The following is a 24,894-nucleotide window of genomic DNA, read 5'->3' on the forward strand; positions in this document are numbered from 1 at the left end:
TTAGCCGGAAGGATAGTATTAAAGTCTGAAGTAAAGGAAAAAAGAGAAATTTGTAGATAACATAGCAAATATATAAGGATGAGAAGTACGAATCATAACTGAATCAACATGGTCTTGAGCTATCCAATGTAGTCTCTACTTGATAATTTGAAATTGTCCTTGTCTTACTATGTGAGGGAAGAATGGGATAGCAAGATGCCAAATTGTCTTTTTAAGAGGGGAATAATAAGAATCATATTTTAATCTTAAAATTGGACCAGCCAAACCTGGATTCCATTTATAAAGGGATCTGGAATAATTAAAAGGAAGAGTGTAATTCCAAGTACTGTTGGAATGAAGTACTAATAAATTTCGCAGTCCCCAATTTTCTAATGTTAAATTATTAATTAATATTTTTTCTGTAAAATTGATGGAATGATAAGAAACCCAATCCATATCTCCACCATCTTCTATGGAATTCCAGGGATGGGAACAGATAGGAATATTAGGTTTAGGATGATCTTTACCATGTCGAAGAATTCCTGGAACTCTGGCAGTGGAAATAAACCACTGATGTTTTAATGCTAAAAGTCGATCTGGATTTTTTTATTATATAATTCATATACCATTAGGGAGAGAAAGGAATACATAAATTATTATTTGTTATGTCGAAGAATTCCTGGAACTCTGGCAGTGGAAATAAACCACTGATGTTTTAATGCTAAAAGTCGATCTGGATTTTTTATTATATAATTCATATACCATTAGGGAGAGAAAGGAATACATAAATTATTATTTGTCCAATTGGGTGTGATACAAATGGGTAACTTGTTGGTGAGGAAATACCAATCATGTGTAAGTTTATGCCACCCTGCATTGTATCCTAATTTATAGCAGGATTTTCCACATTCTTTAAGAGGACTTGAGGGTGGAAGCCTGTTACCTCCCATATAAGCAGTATCATTAGAAGAAAAAGGAGGCTCATGATCCTCCCAAGTTAATAAATCAAAAACAGGAGGGTTTACTATATGTGTCCAATAAACATGAGTACTTACAGTTGGAGAAAAAAGCATGAGAAAGGTTATCAATACTAATGTTACCTTACATCTTGTTGAATTAATAGTTACGTGGAAAAGCATGGCCAGAAACAGGTTTTTTGGCATCTTTGGACTTTTGGTGGTTTTTAGCCCACGTGGTGCCACATGATATGGGCGAATGGCCTTTGCTGGTGTCAAAGGGGGCCTGTAGGAGAAAGAACAGAAGACCCTCTTCCCCATGTTAACAATTTAACAGGCCCTGACCATTTTTGCCTTTGTAGTGGTTGACAATATAAAACCAATGGTTTAGGTCTTTCTTCAGTGGGAGTTATTAAAACAGAAGGATTATTTTTACATAGAACTAATTTTTGTAATTATCTAAACATTTTTTTAAAAAGGGGTCCATTCCAATAATGAATTAATGCATCTTGAATTACTTGTAAAGTACCAACTACATAAGCAGAATCAGCCACTGTATTGAGTGGTTGCTGAGGAAAATGTTTAGAGCTGTAATAGCAGCTGTTAGTTCAGCTTGTTGTGTGGAACTATGATGAAGGGTAAGGAAATGTTTCCAAGAACCCTGTTCACGTCAGGTAACAGATCCTTTACCTGACTTTCTAGAGCATCTATCAATATAGTTAAAGCATCAAGAATAGGAATAGGTGATAACTCCTACATTTGGAAGCAATTGGCATATTAACTCAGTAGGGATATGTGGGGTGTTTAGGACAATAGAAGAATACGTTCCCCTGGAGTAATTAAAATGGCCAAAAAGTTTCTGTAAATCATTAAGGATTAATTGAGTTTTAATAAATAAAACCTATTGTAATTTTTGATCTTTAAGAGGCCATTATTTCAATTTGAATGATGGGAGAGTGGCAGTGACCATTAAAATAAATTGGAAGAGGAAGTGTCTATGTAAACATCCCATTGTGTTAGTAAATTTTTTACCCATAAAGTAATAGGGAGATCCAGTATGAAAGGCACAATAACTGCAGTTTGTCTTTTGGGTCCTATACATTTTAAAGAATATTTGTTTTTGTGTGGGTTTCATGTTCTTCCCAATCCAAATGCAGTCATGAAAGAGGAACAAGTTTTCCGGGAGGGAATCCAGTCTTTGGAAACAATTATAGTAATATCTGCTCCTGAAACAATTAAACCTGTTATTGTTTGATTTATGGTGAGAGTGAGGGGGGGTTGTCCATTATTTATCTTTGTAACCCAACAAGTTTCAGTACTATCAAAACCTTTTTCTTTTTTTAAATTTATATTTCTAGGGTAATAAATAGTATTAATATTAATTGAGCAATATGAATTTTTATGAAAATGACATGATATTATAAACTAGTAACCATGATTTTAATTTGTTTAGTACAACCTGAATCAATAAGTTCTGGTATTATTTGAATACCTTGACTAGAATAACTAGATCTTCCTAAAATAAGTCTTGCTGAACCATTAGGCAAAGGCCCCCATAATTTTGTAAAAACAATTTTTGTATTTGTCCAGCCTCATCTAAAATTAAATGTTCTGTTATGGATAAATTGAGTCCTTTACCTTTTGTGATTTTTTAAAGCAGTTGATAACAAAAGTAGCAACATTCCAATTGCACCTGCATGACTTAGTGAAAGTTTATTCTCTGGGAACTGGCCAAGCGCCCGAAGCATAACCTGTTCACCAAAATAATTGATGAATATGCTTAACTTATCTGGAGACAGCCCGTCTCGAGAACTCAAGCTATTCTTCCCTCTAAGTCAAGCATGACGTTTCTGGTGGTACCTAACACATCTTCCTTAGGGTGGGCCAGGCCCCAAGGAATTTGTATGTACACCAGTCATCTAAAAGGTTATTAAGTACTTAATTAGTCATTGCAGGCAATAGGTAAAGAAGATCTCTATGAAGACCTCAACTTTATTTTTTTTATAGGGGACTGCTGTAAACAATTTGTCATGGTGGTCTTGTGAATGTGTCCAGACAATCCTCCTTTACAGAGAAGGATGTCCTATGGGGGGGTGGGTGGTGGCTGACAGTATGCAATGGCAAGTTTACAGTTGAATATTATCTACTTGTCTAGCGATAGCATCTTGAAATCTGTTAAAATCTATGTAAAGTTTAGTAGGCCTTTATCCAATGGTGGCAAAAGAGCCAGTAGAGGTATTTGTTTGTGGAATTTTATTTTATGCTTATACAGCTGTACAGGTTGTTTGATCAAGCACTTGTTGAGGAAGTAAGGCCTGTGCCTGAGGGGACATAAAGTCACCTTCCCTGAACAACATGTCTATGCCAATTTCAATATTGTTTTGTATATTTACTAAAGTTGTTATATTAATAGTCTCTCAATATTTTTGTAACCAAACAGTATATTGAACAGTTGTTAAGACAGTTTTTTTGAGTGTTTTCCAATCCCAAGGAGTCATATTGTAACCATTAGCTATAGATTCTAAAAATCCTGTAGTAAAAGTATTGTGGAAACCAATTTTATTATGTTTTTAAAAGTTTTGTTTTTAAATAAGGAAAAGGGAAGATTTTCATACCTAGGATTAGGTCCAGTTCTCATAACAGGAAAAGCACGATAAGTATTGACTTCCATACCATCTCCCTCTTTAAGACACCGTTCCATCAAGGGAATGAATGAATTGTCCACCTCTAAAAGTGGGGGTAGAAGTGGAATATCAGGGGCAGGTGGAGGAGGAGGATGTGGCGGAGATCGTACTTCCTCCTTTCAAGTAAGAAAAATACATTTTTGTTTTTTATTAAGGTCCTGCATAGGTCTTAGAGCAATTTGACATAAATTCCACACTGACAGGTGAGAAGCCTTCACAGGACCTATTGCATTTTTTAACCAATGACCAATTTGTTCCCAATCTCCTAAATCAAGGATTCCTTCCTTTGGATACTAAGGACATTGTTATCTTGTAATTAATAACAACTTAACAAGCTGTCATTCTATTATTTTACAGCCAGCTGCTTTAAGGAGGCACTGGAGTTGTAATATATGTTGAGTCTCCTCCTTAGTTAATATTTTAAAAGTGAAAGGAAGAGAAAGGAAACGTTCGGGTGAAAGTCTAGCTAGACGCTGCTGCAGGCATGCGATGCTAGTTGAAAAGCTGCCTGTGATTCCCTTACCGGGATGAATAAATGTCAGGTGTCCTTCTCCTCTCCAAGGCTTTGGCAGGTCAGTCTCTGATCCGTGGAGTCAAAAAATTCCTCACACGGGGCACCATTTGTTACAGTTTACAAGGCTGTAACCTTGTAATACCAAAACAAATGATCGTACCCCTCTTTACTATTCCAGTCTCATCTCTTGCCTTCTTACACTGTCCCTTCCCATCCTGCCATCCCCATTCCCACTGTCATACACATACACATTTTCTCTTTCTCTCTAATCATACTTGACCTCCTTCACTTGTTCCAGCAGGACTTTTGCTTATGCTGTTGTTTCTTCCTGAAACTGCCTCCCCACAATCCCATATATTTCTGGCTAACTTCTGCACATCATTTAGGTTGTCAGGTAAGATGATAGTTTCTTTAGGAGGGCATTCTGACCCCCAGATCTCAGGTATTCAGGTATTTTTCCTGTGTCTCCCATTCTTCATACAGGAGGCACTCTGTACTTCCCTACCATAATACTTGGGTTGTCTATATCATCACATAGATCCCATAGTCTCTGTGAAACAGGACTGGTGTCTCTCTTTTCATCACTGTTTATCTCCAACATCTGGCATAGTGCCTGGCATATGGTAGATGCTCTATAGATATTTTTTTAAATGACGAATGGATTGAATAAACAAAGAAAATGGAGAATGCACCCCTCTAGAAAATATTGAGACCCTTTAACCTAGTAATTCCACTTCTAGAACCTTATGTAAAGGAAGGAATTAGAAATATAAAAATACATGTTCATGAAAATAGTAAAAAATTTAAAATAATCTAAATGAACTAGCAATAGAACTTGCTTAAGTGAAACATGGTATTTCCAAAAGACAGTGTTATATAAACATCAAAAATGTCTTTTTTGAAGAAATACTCATATGATGAAATAGGAAAATGCATACAATTTTATATGGAAAAAGCAAAATATAAAAACATTATAATTCTACTTTAATAAAAAATACTTGTTTGTATATGTAAATATATGAGTATATCAGTTATACACATATGCATGCATAGAAAAAATGAAAGAAGAAAACAGTATTAATTAGTTATTTTTAGTTGATGGAATTTATGGATGTCTATCATTTTATTATTTACATAGTGTTCTGCTTTCCAAATTATCTATAATAAACATTATTTTTATAATCAGAGAAGAATTAGTGAAATATTTTTCCACTAGATATCTGGGTTACAATTATTTTGTTTTATCCTGTTTTATTTTTTGTCAGGGTGAAGAATATTTTTTAATTTTATAATTTCATAAGTTCTTTTTACATGCCATATGTTTAATATATGGTCTTTGAAGACAACTTATTTACTTTCATTGTTATAAAAAAGTAGCAAGGCCATTATACACATTTAAAAATTTTAATACAATTGTGATTCTTGTAAAATCTTTTGTCTCTCATGGCTTAGAAATTACCTCGTTTATAAAACTCTTGAAAGCCTTTGAGTCAATATGTAGGTTCCTATTATTATGGAAACTGACTTGAAGGTTATAGTAATTTCATTTAGAGAGGATATGGGTTTGGGTTAAAGGTAAATGTCTTCCTATGTAAGCACTTTAAGTGTAAAAGCCATTTGTTTTCCTTTTAAGTAACATTTTAGGGCTTTGTATTTATTTTGTAAGTCTTTTGGGTAGAAACTATTTTGGTGCTAAGTGTACATTGAAATTTTTATTTAAATAATAGCACAGGAATAATGATGATTTTTTTTCCTGAGCATTTCTTTTTGAGGCTTCGGGTTTATTTATTCACCTCTACAAATAGGACCTGAGAAAAACAAAGTATCTATAGAACTGGAGCTAGAGTGGACTTTCAAGTTTATCCACTTCAAATTCTGGCAAGTATTCACCTCTCATCCATCTCCTTTTGCTCGAGGATTTCTGGAAACAGGGAGCTCTTGATTTCACTGAGTTAAGCCCTAGTTGGGTTAAATCTTTCTACTTGTTGGAAAGTTTCTTTTTTGTATTAGGTGGTCATCTGCTCCTTATAACTTTACTCACTGATTTTAGTTTTGTGCTTGGTACATAGAAGACATTCAATATATGTTAGTGTGTCAGTGAGTGAACAAGGGAATGAATGAATACCAACCACTTAATTAATGTTAGAGTTCTTGAGAGAACCTAAAGGATGACCCAGCTTGAAAGTAGCCACTAGCTGCTTCCTCTTGAATTTCCCCTCATTGTCAGGAAATTCTGTTCCTGATTTCTATGGAAGTAACTACTCTGACCATCCAAAACTTCTATAGACATGGCTTCTCTGACCATTTGACCATCTGAACCATCAGGTTCTTACAAGGGGTACCTTGGAAAAGCCCTGTCCACCTTGCAACTGTGTTGTAGATATGGAACAAGGGATGGGGAAGACATGGCCAACCACTGGGGTCTCGTTTCTTTAATTATTTTTAGGTCTTTCAAGGAAGTGGTATGTATTCCATTGATAAGTAGAAGTTTTGCTATATCTAGCTTCCTGTTTCTTTGTTCATTCTTTCATGTTCTTTCTAAGTTTTTTGACATATGAACTGATGCTCTTATAAACTTTGCAACCTGTCACATGTCATTTGTGTGTCTATCTTGTCCTCCCACCTTCGCTACAAAAGTGATGTGTTTCTTAGTACAGGAATGCTGTTTGATTCGTCTTTAGTGGTATGTGTTTAATAGGTGCCCCATAAATATCTGTTGAACCAATGTCTTCATTATTTGAAAATTTAGGTATTTAAACCTCATTTCTCCCTGTCCTAGCCATAAAAGTCCCAGTTTTTCTGAATTGGACGTCCATTTCCTCTTCCTTCGATTTTTAGTTATGTTCTTTCTTCTGTTCTGGATTATTTCTAAGTTCTTGCTTTAGTTGTGGAGCACAGGACAAATGATAATCAAATAAAGATTTAATTAGCATTTCTTCAGTTCTTAATGTTCTTTCTCATTCTGCTTTCATACGTTCTTTTTTTAAAAGTTTCCTTATTTGTAAATAAGGGTAATGATACACATCTCATAGGATTAATAAAATAATATATGTAAACACATGTAAGTCACCTAGTCATGTATTTTCTCAGCTCTTTCCATTGAAAATACTTTCTTTTGGTCTAATTTCTTTTCTGTGTAAATTTTTCTCTCAACTATTTTCTTTATATATTATATCTGATGTTAAATTTTAAGTTAATAAAATGAAATTCTTCATACAATGGGATATCTATTTAGGAGAGAGTTGATTAATCACTTTATAGACAACATTTGAATGAACTGTTTTTGCCAAAATAATTCTTTAAAGAATAACTTAACAAATATATTTCAGAGTATCTTGTCAAGGTGTCATTCCAAAAGTCATCTTTCTATTTTGAATGACCTTTATGTTTTAGTTTTTACTAGGTTTTATGCTGTATTAAAATTACGTATTGCCATCTTAAAAATATGTACAGTATATATTGTGAGCCATGCATTGATTTCATTGTAACTTTAATTTTGTTTTATTGTCTGAGAGCAATTGTCTTTTTATCAATTCTAGAGCCATTTTTATGAGTGATTGAAAATGAGAGTATTTGGAACCATAATTCAATAACTAGCAATTGGGTTCCTTTTGTAATCGGATAAATAATAAAAATTCAGGGACTGGATTTTTAATACTTATGCAAATTTTATTTTTATAGTAATGACTTAATTGGAAGTGAGGTTTTTTTTTTTTTTTTTAAAATAAGCTTTTTCTTACCTGATTCCTTTACAATTCAGGATGGAGAAGGTGACAAAAGGCTTGTTAGAGAAAATGATATTTAAGCTGAGACCTGAAAGGTGAATAACATTTACCCAACTAAATTGGGGATGAGGATATTAGGGGTGGATGGTAGGTTGTATAATTATAATTAATGTTTTGATCATTAATAAGATACCCATATAAGGGTACTAAATAAGTCTTGAATCTAAAAGAACTAATTATACTAAACCAAGAGAACTGAAAATAAGAGCAAATGGAGTAAGTTTAAGGGCTACTTCATGCAATGTATTAAGAGTATTCTTTTATTCTTGAAAATCTATTTCTATATATTTAGTAAACTAAACTTTATACATTCACATAGCTGTATATTTCTTCTACAGATGAATTTTTTTCTGCTCACTCATTGCTCAGGCCATTGTATTAAAATTCTTTTAAGTGCTTGCAATAACCACCACACATCCTACACTATTATCGAAAATCAACGTCGTACCCCACATGTATGTATAATAAAAATAAAAATAAAAAAATAAAAAAATAAAAATTGAAAAAAATGAGTAGAAATCTGTTTAATTATTGGACATCTTTTATGTGCTAGACAAAATGTAATTTGTTCCATAATAGCTGAAGGGGTGGGCGGGGCCAGGTGAGAGTGATTAATGGAAGAAGGTATTTAATGAAAGGTGAATAAGTTTTATTTAGATAAAGTAGGAATAAGGGTGTTGGGGGTAGGAGTAGAGAATGGAGAGCATATTCCAGATAAAGAGTAATGTATTTAAATATGTCTGTTAAAGAAGAAGCTATGAGTAATGATAGCTATGGTAAAAGCTATCAATTATTCAATGATTATTATTACCATTATTATGCTGCTGTTCAAAGCAGTTAACATGTACTAACATTTTTAATCTTTATTACAAGCACATAAGGGACCTATTATTATTATTCCATTTTCATTGACTGATTATAACTATCCTTTATGGTATATGGTTCTCTCCTTTTCATAGAGTCTGAATTTTGGAACTTTGATATTATTTTATTTTGGTTTTAGTTAGCCAGAAGTGGTCTCTAGGCATATTTTAGTGCAAAGACAAAATATTTACTATTGAAAAGAATAGTATATTAAAATATGGTGCATATTAGTAATCAAATCTATAATAATCAAGTCTGTGACTGCTAAAATTAACTTCTAATTTCCAGTTTGCAAGAAATAGAGGAGACAGAGGAGATGATAATCAATATTGTGAAAAAATAGTAAGACAAATCCAGATTGTGACACATTCTGAAAGATAACTGGCCTGAACTTAAAAAACAAAATGGATCCTGGATTTAAAAAAAAATATATGTAAGATATTTTGGGGACAACTGGAAAATTTTGAATATGAGCTGTGTATTAGATGATATGAAATATTATTCATTTTCTTAGGTGTGATAATGGTATTGTGGTATGTAGGAGAAGGTTCTTATTCTAAGAATATGCATGCAGATGTATATTTATTTAGGGGTAAAATGTCATGTTTGGAAAAATTACAGTATAATAATTTTTGTAAAATTTTTTTATGAGGTTGTTGGTGGAATTTATAAGCATCAAACATTTATAAAATGCTTAAATTTAATTTCTTTTTATTTCCTTCTAATTTTTCTTATATTTATCACCATGTGACTTGTTGGCTTATTTTTTAATCCATCCTCATTCCCATCCTCAATAGAGTGTCACTTTGAGAACTGAGACTTTCTGTTATTCACTGCTTACTTCACAGCACTAAGGATGGTACCTGGTACATAGTAGGCAGTAATCAATATTTTTTGAGTGAAGTTATGAATAAGGATAACCAATCTCAACTAGCCTTACCATGTCTATGTAACTCAAAATATCTTTAATATTTTTGACTAGTTTCAGTATTATAAACCAGAAACAATAATAGATTGTTCCTTATGTTTCAGGGAAGTTGGGAAAAAAGAATTTTGAAGAGTTTAAATAGTATGTGCACTGAACTGAGTATCCCATTGGCACGAAAGGTACTTTTAATATTTTTCTGTTTAAATATCTTATTGTGAATCAGGTACTAGAAAGTATCAAGAAGTTATATAACTGTTAGGCATGTTTATTCTTTTTTGATGGTATGTCAGCTTGTTTTGAAACAAAAATTTGTAAGAGGCCAATTATGTTTGGGTATATTTCATATAGATTTCTATTTTGTATGCTGTAATGATTATTGTAATAAACCAATATCTTTGAGGATAAATAGAAATATAGAATCTGTAGTATAGATTCTATATCTATTTGGCTGTAAAGAATATGAGTACACCTTAAAGATTTCAATTACCTTTGGTCTCCTTTTTGGTTAATTCAGCACAATAGTCCTATTCCTTGAATCAGAGGTGGAGTTCAGGCATACTATGATCTTGTAATAGGCAATATGGTATCATCTTTCCGTATTAACATAGGGAATGGAGAGAATAATTTCTCATCACTCTGCAGAACTGAATTCTGTTTAGATCTAATACTCAACATTTATTTGTCACTCCGGGCTTTGATGGGAGAGAGATGGGAAAGGAGAGAAAAGACATTTGAGGGATATTCTAGAGTCCTTAAGTCCAAGAGAATAAGTTTCCCTTCATTCTTCCTACCTGCTATTCATTCCCTGCTGTTGGACAGGATATAGTGGATATACTTTGAATAGGATCCAAGGACAATTCACTGAAGGCACCAGAAGAATGGTGTAAAAAAAAAAGGATAGATTTATATGAAAAACTGTCTAAATATGTAGTATTGTGTAATATACTGTCTTTCATATAGGAAGATGATGCTACTGACTCACAGTCACACTCTCTTGGCCAGTCCCCCTTGTGATGCATTTCTGAGATTGCTGGATGGGGTAAGAGATGTAGTATGTGGCTGAGGAGCAGTTTTTCTTTGTGAAATTTACTGGCCAGTACAGATTATTTACCTTCTTTTCTTGGACTCATTAGTACCGTATTCTCAATGAGCCATTGAGACTAGATATAATAGTTAAATAATAATAATTTAAGTGTAATTCCCAAAAAAGTTCTCCATGTTTAATTATTTTTTCTTATGTTATCATGGCTTACTTAAATTTTAAACAAGTTATTGATTGTTTTTTTAGCTGCATTGCTAAACCTCAACAAATGAAATAATGTAAAAATTCCCTTTTTTAGAGGCCAGTTGGAGAACAGAAAGAACTTCTCAATAAATGGAATGAAATGGGAACCGATGAGCCAGGTATATGAAGAACCTTTTTCAAAATGTAGTATTGGGAAAAGAATTGCCATCTTAAGTACAGATCCAAAGGGACATAATTAGTAATCCTTTTGGAAGGACAGAAACTTTCCTTCCCCACTAATTTCTTATCATTCGTTTTGTTTGTTTAAACTTCTATTTACAGTTTAAGAATTCTTAGAGTTGGTCTATGTTCTCCATTATTCTGAGAATATTTAAATCATTTATCCTTTATTAAAGCAGCATTTTAAAACATTTTTATAAAGGAGTAAATTAAATTTATTCAGTGGATTCCCGTGACTCTTGTCTTTTAATTAAGGTAAAAATATTTTGCAAATTTAATTACATTGAGATGTTAAAAATAGGTTAAATAGTAAAAAATAAATTTCAAGACTTTAAAGTGTTTTTAAGAATTTATTTTGGTTATTTTAATATTTAAAACCTAGTTGATTTTATAAACATATAATGAATAGCAAGTCTATTTACTATGATAAATAGATGCCTGTAATTGTATAGACGGACATGTTCATAACCCCTCTCTTCCCCTCCTTCACCACTGCTAAAAAAAAAAAATGTGGAGGATTATGCAAGAAATAAATGCTGGCATGGAGGAAGCAGTGTGTTATTGGAGTCCAAATGGAGAGCAGTTAAAGACAACTAGAGGAATTCACTAAGAAAGCATTGTTTGTATTCTAAGTACTTTGAGAATTCTCATGTAGAACCTTAACGTTACATTGATTTTGTTTTGTCAATTCAGTTATACATAATTTATTATAATTTATGAATAGGAGACATTTAATTTCTTTTAGAATATGTCATCTAGGCTGTCAAAGGGAGAGCTATCAAGGCTGTCTTTTCATTTTTGTGTTCCCAATACTTAACACAATGTGTGACAAATAATTGATACTCAGCAAATGTTTGAATTAGTCTATGTGCACAGCAACATATGAAAGAATCATTAACATTTGTTATTAATAACACTTCATATTATATATTAACTCAGATTTTGTGTGAATCTATCTTATTGTAGATTTAAGCCATTTCAGACCTGTTTATGCACCTAAGGATTTTCTTGAGGTAGGTTCTGTTGGATAAATATACATATGTTAGTGAAGGAGTAATGTGAAAGAAATGACTATGCCTTCCTCAGATACAAGAGTGTATCTGTCATAATCTTCTCCACTGGATTCTTGATGATTTCTTTCCTTTAAGAGTTTCAATTAAAATATATAATGTGAAAGAAATGACTATGCCTTCCTCAGATACAAGAGTGTATCTGTCATCATAATCTTCTCCACTGGATTCTTGATGATTTCTTTCCTTTAAGAGTTTCAATTAAAATATTTTTTTAAATCATTATTATTTTTTTCAGGAAAATGCATGGTAATTGTTACAAAAATAAGAAAAATACATAAGAATAAAATTTTAAATAAAGATTACTCATAATACCATCACACAGCAATAACCACTATTGTTACTATACTTTTTAAACTAATAATATATTGTGAACATTTTCTGTGTCATTATCTATATTAACTGAGTTATATTACATTGTATTTTATTATATGAATTGACCATAATTTATTTAAGTAATTCCCTGTAATGGGATATTTAAGTTGTTTCATATTTTTTCTTTATAAACAGTACTTCATTAACATTCTTTCTGCACTATCTTTGCAAACATATTTAATTATTTCCTTAGAATCATATTCCATGTTCATACATATAGAAGTGAGATTTTTAGATTATTAAGATATTTTTAGCTGCTTATTTTTGAAAATTATATAAATGGTCTTTTTTGTTAGCTCTGCTTCTGAAAAATTTTTTTTCCTTATGGGTTTGGTTTAAAAGAGATACCCTTCAGTGTTACTCAGCCATCTTTCTAAAAATCTTGTCAGTTTCTGTTTTAAAAGTGTTAGAGTTTTTTCTAAAATTTTCCCTAATAAATATTGCAATCAAGTGAATTTTTTTTTTTTCTATCACCTTCCCTGGTAAAATAGTATAATCAAGCAAGTTTATTTTTTCTAACCATCAAAAAGTTTTTATTTATAATTAAATTCTTAACCTTTAGAGTTTTACATGTTAGATCATTAGTTGGAATATTAAAACCATTCTAATTAGAAGTATGTGTATGCTATTATATTTTAACATATCAATATAATTTTATACTATTTTAGAATTCAACTAAAGTATATTCATAACCCCAAATAGTTTTAAATTTTGTGGTGATACATCAAGAATATCACTGCCAATTTTCTAACTGTAAACATCCTATAAAGAAACTAACTAATTTTGTTGGATTTGTTTTTAAAGGTATTAATTAATCTTCGCAACCCAAATTATGAAAATGGTGATTCTCTTAGTTTCAGGACTCATTTGGGTTTAATCCAAGTTCCTCTGAGAGTAAAAGACATCCCAGAATTGGTAAGTACAGACATTTAAAAATAAATTAATACATTTTAGAAGACACCATTAGAAAAATGTTTTAGTGCAGCACCTATCTGAAGCAATAGGGTAATCTACTCATCAAACAAATTAATAAAGCAACATTTCTTTTTTATTGCAAATATGTATATAGAGAGAGTAAGCTGCTTTGCTGGTAGGACTAAAAATGAGCTTGTGTTGACCTATAAATGGCCTTGCTTATTCTTCATTTTAATAAACAACAGATTTAGGAGACAGCTTGTTGGGATTCAGGTGTCTGATGTATGGTTATGAAACTGCTTGAAACAAATTATGGGTTTTATAAAATTATTTTTAAGGAAGTATTTTCTTTAATCAAGCTTTATGGAGCTTGTAACATGGTGAGGCACTGAGGAAGACCGGGAAGATAAGAATGAATTAGAGACAGTCTTTCTGGAGACCATCACATTTTAGTGAGAAAGTTCATTATAAATGAAAGGTGGGAGAGATTTCCCGATGGTGGAGTTAAGAAATTATCACTCTTTGTTCTCTTGTTAATCACTCCAAAGCAATAAGAAGCACAGAAATGTAAATACTGTCTTTGGTGGAACTAGGAGACCACTTACAACTCTGAGCTTTAATGTGTTAAGATAGAGAGCTGGTGATAAATACCTCAGACACTGGGGAGACAGTCAAACCTAAATGCCTCTAGAAGACGGGAAGTATGGATGAAAAGTGTGCTGGAAATCAGATTATTATCTTTCAGCTCTGAATTCACCTTTTTTTGCTCTGCTTTACTGTACTAGAACTGGACCCATAAACATTTCTCCTTTGCCAGCTGGCCTGTTAGGCTTTGTCAGTAGAAAGTTGTGGAGGGATACTACAAGGCCGTAACAGGAGGACGGGGCTTCCATTTCTGTCCTATGTGCAAGAGCCAGCAAATCAGCCTTCAGGAGGCCCAGTAGCTCCAGCCTGCTCCCTTCAGCAAGATTTTCCATCATCCCTGATCTGCATGTTTCTGTGGCAGCCACTCCCTCTACAGACAGGTCCAAATCTAAGACTTGTGGACTAGAGAGACCCTTTTCTGAGTTCTTAGTTCCTTCTTTGTTCACTCTTCTTCAGCCTAGAAGTTGGTTGTTTTCTGCATTTGCTACTTCTATTCTTCCCTCTTGACATTTCTGGCATGGTTTCTATTTCCTGACTAGAGACTGATATAAGAGGCAAGATGATTATCTCCATAGAACCTCAGAAAGTCTCCAGAATTGGAGACAACACATGTTATCAAAGGCTGTAGTGAGCCATAGAGCTGCACATGGAGATTATGTGAAAGTCTGTATCAGGAGGAGTTAGACCCCCAGATTCTCACCATCATGCATAGTCAGATGACTCTTCCTACCCCACAGGAGACCAGAGGTATATTCACCTGAAATACAGAATTCAAAAGGCTGTGCATTCGAAGCCCTCAGACACAGATCAGGTACGACATATTGAAAACAGAGGGCTTAAGTGAAAGTCTGCTGAATGGTGACACTAATACTCCTGTCCCTACCACCACCACTATGACTTCCCTACCTTCCACCAACTCTAGAATACTAGAGAAAAGACTAACAGGGATTTAGAGAAACCTTACAAAAAAGACAGCTTGCTGGCTATAAAACTGCCCCACAGTGAAGCCCACCACACTCTACACCCAATCCTTGCAGGTAGAGTTTTCAGTCAGTTTTTTATTGCCTCATTTCTAAATATGAATGACCAAGCTAGTATCTCCAGACATTTAAACTCTTCCAATTTGAAAGGTGGAGATAAAACTAAAGCAAAACAAAAACAAAAACAAACCAAAAAACATAAAACAAGAAGTAGCCTATTTAGGGAATGACCACTAATAGATGTTTCAGGTTTGGATTTACATTCACATTCACAGGTTACCATAGACTATGACCTGGCACCAGGTTCACTTAGATTTGTAGAATGATACAGGACAGAAAACATAGCATGTCAGTGCACCAAAATGCCACTGTCAGGTAGATCATCACTGGAAGTCCTTACAACCATCCAGATGCTACTTCCTAGCCCCAAAAGGAATGCAGTGATTGGAAGTGACAAGGTTACACAGGCACGATATAGGGAAGTCCCAAACACAATAGGTAGCATTTCTTATAATACATGAACACAGCTTCCAGATCCTCTCAAAGGGCGCCACACAAGGCAACTAAGGCCTGTGTTTTCCAATAGGTTTTTATAGTCCACCTACAGTCCTCCATTTTAGATGTAGTTTACCAGTCAACTGTCATATTTTTTCAATAAATAACATTGCTTAGTAATATAGCTGGCATTCCTCTTAGTATTTTCTTGTAATCCAGTACATTTTTAGAGCAACAGTGCTGGCCAAAGGTGAACCCAAGGTTATCTTATGTGGACATGTTAATCATTTCTTCCCAAAAGAAAACTTTAAAGAAATAGTACATGGGTACTTCAAAAAATTCGTGGTAAAATAGAATTGAAAGATGATATGAATCTTTCCATGAATTTTTTGAAGTACCATCATATTCTCAGAGTAAGAGAAAATATTACTCATGAAACAAGAACAGAATTTTATCAAAACAAAACAGTGAGTTAAAAAGAGCTTTTGGATCAAGAATATGATATGAAAAGAAAAAAAAAAAGATCCGTAGTAGCCTTGAAAATAAAGCTGAGGGAAATCTTTATCAGAAGATAGAGAAGAAAGCGAAAAGTGAAGGAAATGAAAAATAAGAGGAAAAAGATTATATATATATATATATATATATATATTTTTTTTTTGGTCTTTTTTTTTCGTGACCGGTAACAGGATCGCAACCCTCGGTGTCGCGCCCGTACCGGGACCGGCAACGGGATCGCAACCTTCCGTGTCGTGCCCACACCGCGCTCAACCAGTGAGCGGACCGGTCTCTATATGGGATCCGAACCCTCAGCGGGAGCGCCGCCACACTCCCAAGCACCGCACTCTACCAAGTGCGCCACCGGGCCGGCCCGGAAAAAGATATTTTAAGTTAGAAGATTAATCCAGGAAAACTAACATCTAACTAGTAAGAGTTCCAGAAAGAGAAAGCAGAGGCAATATAATTATTAAAATTTCCAAGACCTGAAAGATACGGATCTCCAGTATGAAAAGACCCACCAAGTATCTAGTTACATGAATGAAAGAGAATTCACACCCAGGCACCTGAAAAAGAGAAGACCCGAAAACTTTTTATAGAAGAAAAACAGGGTGTATGCAAAGTGTTAGGAATCAGAGTGGCATTTGACTTCTCAACGGCAATATTGTGAGCCAGAGATTTTGAAGTAATGACTTTAAAAATATGATATCAAACCTAGAATGTTGTATGTAACCAAGAGTCAGTCAAATGTGAAGGTGGAATAGACATTTGCAGATGTATGATGTACATGATCTAAAACATTTACTCTTATTCAGGGAGCTCTTGGTAGAAGTGCTTCAAACAAGGTCATAAACAGGAAAATATGGGACCCAGAATACAGGATTCCAACCAAAGAGAAGGATTCTTTTCAGAAATGAGAGTAAAGTTCCAGGTCAAAGGTTTTGCAACAGAACTGGAGCACAACAATCCGACTCTGGAGCACAAGATTGGAAGGTTTCAGGAGGGATGCCTGCAAGAAAAACACCAAAAGTATAGATGATCTCACAGGCTTGAGCACATGTAAAATTATACAGAAGAGGTTCTTTTCAGAGTTGTTAAAGGGTGTAGGAAGAGGCAAATGATTAGAGAAAATTGTAGAAGTGAAAAAATGGTTTCATTGTGTGAAAAAATATATAAGAAAGGAAACACTTTTAAATACTACATGGCTCACCAGTGAATAAAATTTACATAGTCATAATAATGCAGACTCTTATAATGCAGATTTCATCAAGAATTGATATATAATTATATTGGAAGAATGGAGGGAGGGAAAGAGAATGTACATGAGCTAAAATCTTCATTTACCATATAAAATCAATGTATGATATCTGAAACTGGTAGTTAAAAATAGCACTGTACACTTATTACTTGGAAATAATAATAAATACCAGGAAAAAAAAGCTGAAAGTGATTGTCCCTGGGTAGTGGGCCAATTATGATTGTGTGTGTGAGGGTATGCTGGGGAGTAGCATATATAACTTGGTGGTGGTGGTGTAAGTCTTTTAGTTGATCTGACTCCTTACACTATTTGCTGCATGCAGAGGCAGCATCACACGATGGTTAACTGATGACACTCTGAAGCCAACCAACCTGGGTTTAAATTCTGGCTCTGCCACTTATTGGCTGTGTGATGCTGAGCAAGTTATTTGTCATCTTTGAGCCTTAGTTTTCTCATCTGTAAAATAGGGATAATAAAGATATATAAGTGTTGTGCATATCAAATAAGTTATGATATATGGTGTGGGTTGAATTGTGTCTGCCCAAAAGATATATTGAAGTCTGAACTTCCAGTACCTGTGAAAGTGACCCTCTTTAGAAATAGGGTCTTTGCAGCTGCAATTAAGATGAGGGCTTAATGAAGTAGGGAGGGCTCTAAAATCTAGTATGACTGGTGTCCTTATAAGAAGAGGAGAAGAGACACAGAAGAGAGACACACAGGGACACACATATGACAATGGCAGAGATTTAGAGTGATGCATCTACAAGCTAAGAAACACCAAGGAGTGCTGGCAACACCAGAAGCTAAGAGAAGGGCATGGAACAATATCTCCCCTGGAGACTTCAGGAAGAGCAAGCCCTACTAATGCCTTGATTTTGGACTTCTAGCCTCCAGAACTATGAGAATAAATTTCTATTGTTAAAGCAACTTAGTTTGTGGGTTTTTTCTTTATAACAGTCCAAGGAAACTAATACAATATATAAAGCATGTAGGCAGTACTTGGAACACTGAACAGTATCTATTAACCATTACTATTTCAACTCTGATAAATATTAATTTTTAGAAAGTAATTTTTAAAAAATGTTAGATCCTATTGTTAAAGGTTTGTACAAAGTGCTGTGGCTGTACAGAAGGGGAAGTGGCAGATTCTTCTCCTGGAGGTGGTAGGAAGTCTTCTCAAAGCTACTTCCATTTGAACTAGGTCTTGAACGAGTTTACTAGGTAAATAGCAAGGAAAGGATAATTTAGGAAAAGCTTGAGCATAGGACTCAAGCCCCTATTAGTCCCTATTGCATGGGACTAATAATCTCTGTTTGAAGGTATCTTAAGCTGGAGTGAATGCATTCTTAGCTATTGGAGTACCAAAAGCCTGTGGCTAATTTTCAAGGAATCGTGGCTCTACACTCTAAGAGTATGGTTAGTCCTTCTCTTCTAGAGTTATTAGGGATAGTTTTCCCTGCCTCCCCTGTATCATGTGACCTGGTGATATATTTATTCTTACTCCAGGATGCATGGTTTATCTGTGACCCTGGTCTATCTGTATGAATACTGAACTTGGTGTGGCTCAGTGAGTCCTGTGATGCCATAATGAACAGCCCTTAAACCTAGTCACAATGTTATGTAGACTCATCCATACTAAAGGGAAATTTTTTAAAACTGAGATTTATTAATTCAAGCGAAGTGACTAAATCCTGTTTACTAATTCAGTCATGTTGAGGCAGCAGGTTGGAACTAGAGCTCAGTAGAGTGGTTCAGTATTTATTGAACTCCTCTGCTGTCAGTTTCTATGCTAAGTACAAGGGGGTGCAAATGTGTATGAGAGATAGTTCTTGTCTTGCAAGAGCAGCAGGCTAGTGGAGAGATGGATAGTAAAAAGACATTTTCATTATAATGTGGTTATGTGCTTGGACAGAGGTTGATAAATAATAATATATGTGCTTAGAAAGTTGTTTGTATAAGCCTGGAATACCAAGGTAGGCTTCCTGGAAGGCACGATACCTGGGATGAGTTTTGAAGGAAATCAGAGATTAGGGCCCACATTTGCTGAGCTGAGTGAAAAGTAGTCCAGAACAGTGAGGTAGAAAATGGATGTTCAGAGTTCTATTTATGCTCCTTAATATGTCTTAGCTACATAAAACTCTCCAGTTTGATTACAGAATCTAATATTGAAGTGGTTATTGGGCCTAAATCCCTTTTTTAGTATGAAAATCAAGGTTATTTAAAAAAATGAAATAACGTTATCATTATCAGTCTGATGATTTCAATGAAGGAAGAGTTTCCTAAAAAAACGGAAAATGGTGATTGAAAATGGAACAATAACACTAAATTTTTACCTCTTTAGTCATTAGAAATTTGTAACATAAGTTGTAGTGCTTTTTAAAGTGTAGATAAAATCAAGTTTAGTTAAAAACTGAAATATAATTGTAGTACTTAAAATCAATACGAAAATGAAATGTGTGTATGTGGGTGTAATGGTTGAACTGTCTTGTTAGGGACATTTGTAATTCATTAGCTTAAATAATAATAGATAATTAGGAAGGATTAAAACTAATTCCATTTTTTTTTATGGAAAAGGAAGTATGGTTTTAGCAATTAGAATAGTAACAAAACACTGAGCCAAATATTAATAGAAATATTTAATTACATATGGAATAAAAATAATGTGAATAATATGAGGTTTTTATATATTTAAAAAACACCAGACAAACATGATTACTTTCTCTAAACATTACTAGATAAGTAGAGGAAGTCTGGAGAGTAAATCCAATTTAACTTTATTTTAGCAGAGTGCATGATAGTACAATTTTACTTAAAAATCAATTTGTTCTGGATGTTTGCAGTGTTTAGTTGATTAAGAGCTGAGTAAATTATAGTACCATAGAAACCACAGATACAGGATCATAAATCATATTGGTAATTTTAGACAATTATTTTAGCAGATAAAATTGATAAGTACTATATATACTGTGTATGAGAGAGAGAGAGTGTATTTGTTTCAGGAAAGGTTTGAGTGTTAGTAGTTCTTTACTCAAAAGGATAATTATCATTCCTTACTTTACTGATTAGTCTTATTACCTAAAAAGGCAAAATCAAGAACTATTTTTTAAAAAGTTATTTTTAAACAATGGCAGCACTCATGTAGATCAAAAGCCATTAAAATTAAAGAGAAAACTTAGGTAGGAAAAATTAGAGGAAAGAAAAATATTACTAAAGGCTCTGCATTTGGAGAAAAATTTATTTACTTTCTTTTCCCATTATATATGTAAATTTTTCTTAAATGCTTATATCTTTGCTATTCGGGCTTATTTCACATGAAAATAATAAATATTATATAGTAATATGTGTAGTAAAAAGAATCATGGTTGTTATGCTCCTTAATTTTGGACTAATACATTATTATTTAGTTGTCTAGTAATGTGCTTTTCTTTTTTAGATATTTGAATGAAACAAAGATTTATTTTACATTTTGGTTTTTACTTAAGCTGATGTTTAGGTGAAGAAGATCTTTTAATAATGTGCAGCAAAGTCTGAAATGTATGTTAATTCTATGTATGTTATTTTTCAGAAAGAATGCTTTGTAGAACTTGGCTTAAATACAGGACAGCTGGGTATAGATGATTCTACACAAGTGCCTCCTGGTTAGTATTTCTGCCATATGTGTATAATTAATAATAAATGATAAATGAGAATAGGTTTAAGGTTTATTGTGCTATTTCCAAGTTAATCTAGTAACTTTTTTATATCTTCACACTAAGCAAGCTTTTGCCTCTTCTTGGTTACTGTTAATTATTTAAAAGAATCCTGTATGTTGTAATTATCAGAGTTCAACTAGATTTTGTCTTTTTATTTGGAGATCTTTAAAATAATTTTGAAAGTCATTAGACATTTATGTTATTTTGTTGTCAGAATCTTCATTGGCAACACTCATGTTTCCCTTTCCTGGCCATCACTATCTGTTTTTATTTTAGTATCACCAAGTTAAGTGAATACTGTCATCTAACTCAAGTAGATTTAGTCTTTAAAAATAGTGTCTTTTAAACCTTGATCATCCAGACAGTTTTCCTAACTTTTCTCTTTTTATGCACAAATTGAATGTACTTTTCATAAAAAGACCACATTGGTATTTAGCTATAATAAAGAGGAAGTAAAAATTGACTTAAATTATGGGATACCTATGTTGTAGTGGAAATAATACTAAACAGAGGTTAGGGGACTGTTCTAGTCTTTCCTCTGGCACTGGCTAGCTATATCAGCTGGGCAAGTCACTATATGTTTTTGGACTTATTTCTTCCTCTATAGAATAAGGCTATTTGTTATTACTATTTTAATAGTAATATTATATAATAATTACTATTATTATTACTATATAATAATAAGTGGTTATTGAGCACATACTATGTGTTACATGTATATTATCTCATTTTAACCTCTCAGCAACTCTAGAAGGTATGTATTATTACTTTAAAAAACTTTATTAATATATAATGCATATAGAAAAGTACATGTATCATGGGGACAGCTCAATGAATTTTTACAAATCGAATACACCTATCAAAATACCACCTGAAACAATAAACAGAAGCTCCCTTTCTACCCCTTTTTAATCTTTGTCCCTTAATTCAAAGACAACCACTATTCTGATTTCTAGCAGCATAGATTAGTTTTGTCAATTCTTGAACTTCATACAAATGGAAGTATATAGTGTGTCTCTTTGGCATTTAACTTCAACGTTATGTATGTGAAATTCAGCCATATTGTGTTAGTTTTGTCAATTCTTGAACTTCATACAAATGGAAGCATATAGTGTGTCTCTTTGGCATTTAACTTCAACGTTATGTATGTGAAATTCAGCCATATTGTTCTATATTGTTGTAGATTGTTTTCTTGCTTTACAGTGTTCCACTGTGTGCATATACCACACTTTTATCTATCCATTTTACTGTTGATGAGTATTTGGGAAGTTTCACATTTGGAGCTATTACAAATAAGGTTATTAAGAATATTCTAGTACATGTCTTTTGGTGAACATACAAAGGGTCTTCAAAAAGTTCATGGAAGGACTCATATTATATTTTAATTCAGTTTTTCTGTGAACTTTTTGAAGTACTGTTGTACCATTGTATGTGTACTCTCCTGTTGACTATACACCTGGGAATGCAGTTTCTAGGTTCTAGGGTTATATGTTCGGCTTTAGTAGATAACTGCCAAAGAGTTTTCAAAAGTTGTAGTACTAGTTTATACTTCCACCAACAATGTATAAGAGTTACAATTGCTGTATATCCTCTCTAATGCTTGGTGCATTCCATCTTCTTTGTTTTAGTCATTCTGGTAGCCTGTAGTTGTATTGCATTATGTTTTAAATTTTCTTATATGGTGTGAGGTAGATGTATTACCACCACTTTAAAGAAGTGGACATGTTAAGTAACTAGTGAAGGTCACAAAGCTAGTAAGTGGTGGAGATAGGATTCAAAACTAAGCAGTCTGCCTTCAAAGTCTGCTACACTATGCTGTCTCCCTCCTGCCACCTTAGATATTTGATCGCCTTTTCTTATTTTATAAGAAGATATCAGATATCTTATAGAATAAGATATACTTCCACTCATAGCCAGTGATAGTCATTTATAAGAAAAGGAATGGAAATATACAACCTTAAATTATATCTGTATTTTTCACTATTGAAATAATCTTTAAGAATGGTTTAAAATTATTCTAAATCTTATAATAGCTGCTTTAGAAAACTTAATATACAGTACTTCTTTATCCTAGAGTATAGATTTTTTTCTTTGATTCATTCATAATGTAACAAATGTGAGTCGAGACTGGCGAAGAAGGACCAGAGACTGGTGAATACATACATATATGACATAATCTCTACTCTTAAGGAAGATACAATGGCAAGTGACAGATTCAGTGTGGTATTTGCTATTATTATATATAAGGGGCAGTTGGAGCCAAGGAAGAAACAACTAAGCCTGCCTGGAAGAGAGTGATAATCTCTAGTTGATGCAATTATTTTTGTTCTCTCTACTTTTCAAAGCAGGACTGCTAAAAATCGGGTTAAATTAGTGGTCATCCGATGAGATTGTTTTTAGCGGTATAGTACTTAGATTTTTGCTTGACTTGAGAATAGCTAGGCAACAGTATTACTTGGAAAGAATGGGGTTATATATAACTACTTTTGCCTAGAATTCACTGTTATTTTTATTTTTAAGTCTTTGTCTATGGCTTTGGTTAAATTGGAAATGTAATATGAAATATTTGAAAACATTGCTAATCCTATGTTTGGTTACAGGCAAGTTTTATATTTAGGATTAAGTTTAAGTGAAACGTAAAGGAACTGTGTTCTTCTTATTCATCTTTAAAGACTGTTTTACCTATATTTTATCATTAGTGTTCTTCAATTATTATATTGGAAGCACATTCCTCATTTATTAACTTACCAGCTTTTATGTAAAAGTCAGGAGAGAAGTCCTTACCATTGTACTATAGAATTCTTATTTAACAATAATAAAAAAACATTAGGCATATCTATTATTCTTACAAACTCTCATGCATTTATTTTAAATGCACACACATTTATATCTACTATGGAAACGATTTGTAAGACTGATGTTAACGGGATGAGCAGGATCAGCATTCTTTCATAACGTATATGATAAAGGGGGAGACATATGTCTGATGTTATTGTCTGCAGATATATAATAATGAATCTTATTAGATGGGGGTTCTGCTAAATAGACATTTTCTACAGCATGTTATTTCTAAAACAAAAAAGCATCTTTAGTTGGCACAGCAATTCCTGAAGTGTGTTCTATGGAGCACTCATTTTTTGGCGGGGAGGGGGCATTTATTTATTTATTTATTTATTTTATTTTTATTTTTTAATTTAATTTTATTTTGTCAATATACAATGTGGTTGATTATTGTGGCCCATTACCCAAACCTCTCTCCCTCTTCCCCTCCCTTTCAACAATGTCCTTTCTGTTTCTTTGTCGTATCAATTTCAAGGAATTGTAATTGTTGTGTCTTCTTCCCTTTGCCCCCCCATCCCCGGTTGTTTGTGTATTTATTTATTTATTTTTAGCTCCCACCAATAAGTGAGAACATGTGATATTTCTCTTTCTGTGCCTGACTTGTTTCACTTAATATAATTCTCTCTAGGTCCATCCATGTTGTTGCAAATGGCAGTATTTCATTCTTTTTTATAGCAGAGTAGTATTCCGTTGTGTAGATATATCCCATATTCCATATCTACTCATCTGATGATGGACGTTTGGGCTGGTTCCAACTCTTAGCTATTGTAAAGGGTGCTGCAATGAACATTGAGTAACAGGTACACCTTCGACTTAATCATTACCATTCCTCTGGGTATATTCCCAGCAGTGGGATAGCTGGGTCATATGGTTGACACCTTACAGCTTTCTCAGCACTGTGAGGAATTATCAAGTTCAAAAGAAATATAAAGGGCTTTCTTTTCAATAGGTCA

The 24,894-nt window shown here is 33.4% G+C and overlaps 1 protein-coding gene across 1 annotated transcript in view; it reads left to right on the forward strand.

Moving 5' to 3' along the window:
* Positions 1–24,894, forward strand: part of TBC1D19 (TBC1 domain family, member 19) — a gene marked incomplete at its 3' end in the record, with an annotated part of 95,808 nt that overhangs the window by 43,880 nt on the left and 27,034 nt on the right. The window contains exons 5-9 of the mRNA XM_008590073.1: positions 9,815–9,889; positions 11,051–11,114; positions 12,142–12,188; positions 13,425–13,535; positions 20,974–21,046. Coding sequence (XP_008588295.1) covers positions 9,815–9,889; positions 11,051–11,114; positions 12,142–12,188; positions 13,425–13,535; positions 20,974–21,046 — 370 coding nt within the window. The remainder of the gene's footprint in view (positions 1–9,814; positions 9,890–11,050; positions 11,115–12,141; positions 12,189–13,424; positions 13,536–20,973; positions 21,047–24,894) is intronic.

The sequence above is a fragment of the Galeopterus variegatus genome, unplaced genomic scaffold (genome assembly GCF_000696425.1).
Source record: "Galeopterus variegatus unplaced genomic scaffold, G_variegatus-3.0.2 Scaffold5836, whole genome shotgun sequence".
NCBI lineage: Eukaryota > Metazoa > Chordata > Mammalia > Dermoptera > Cynocephalidae > Galeopterus > Galeopterus variegatus.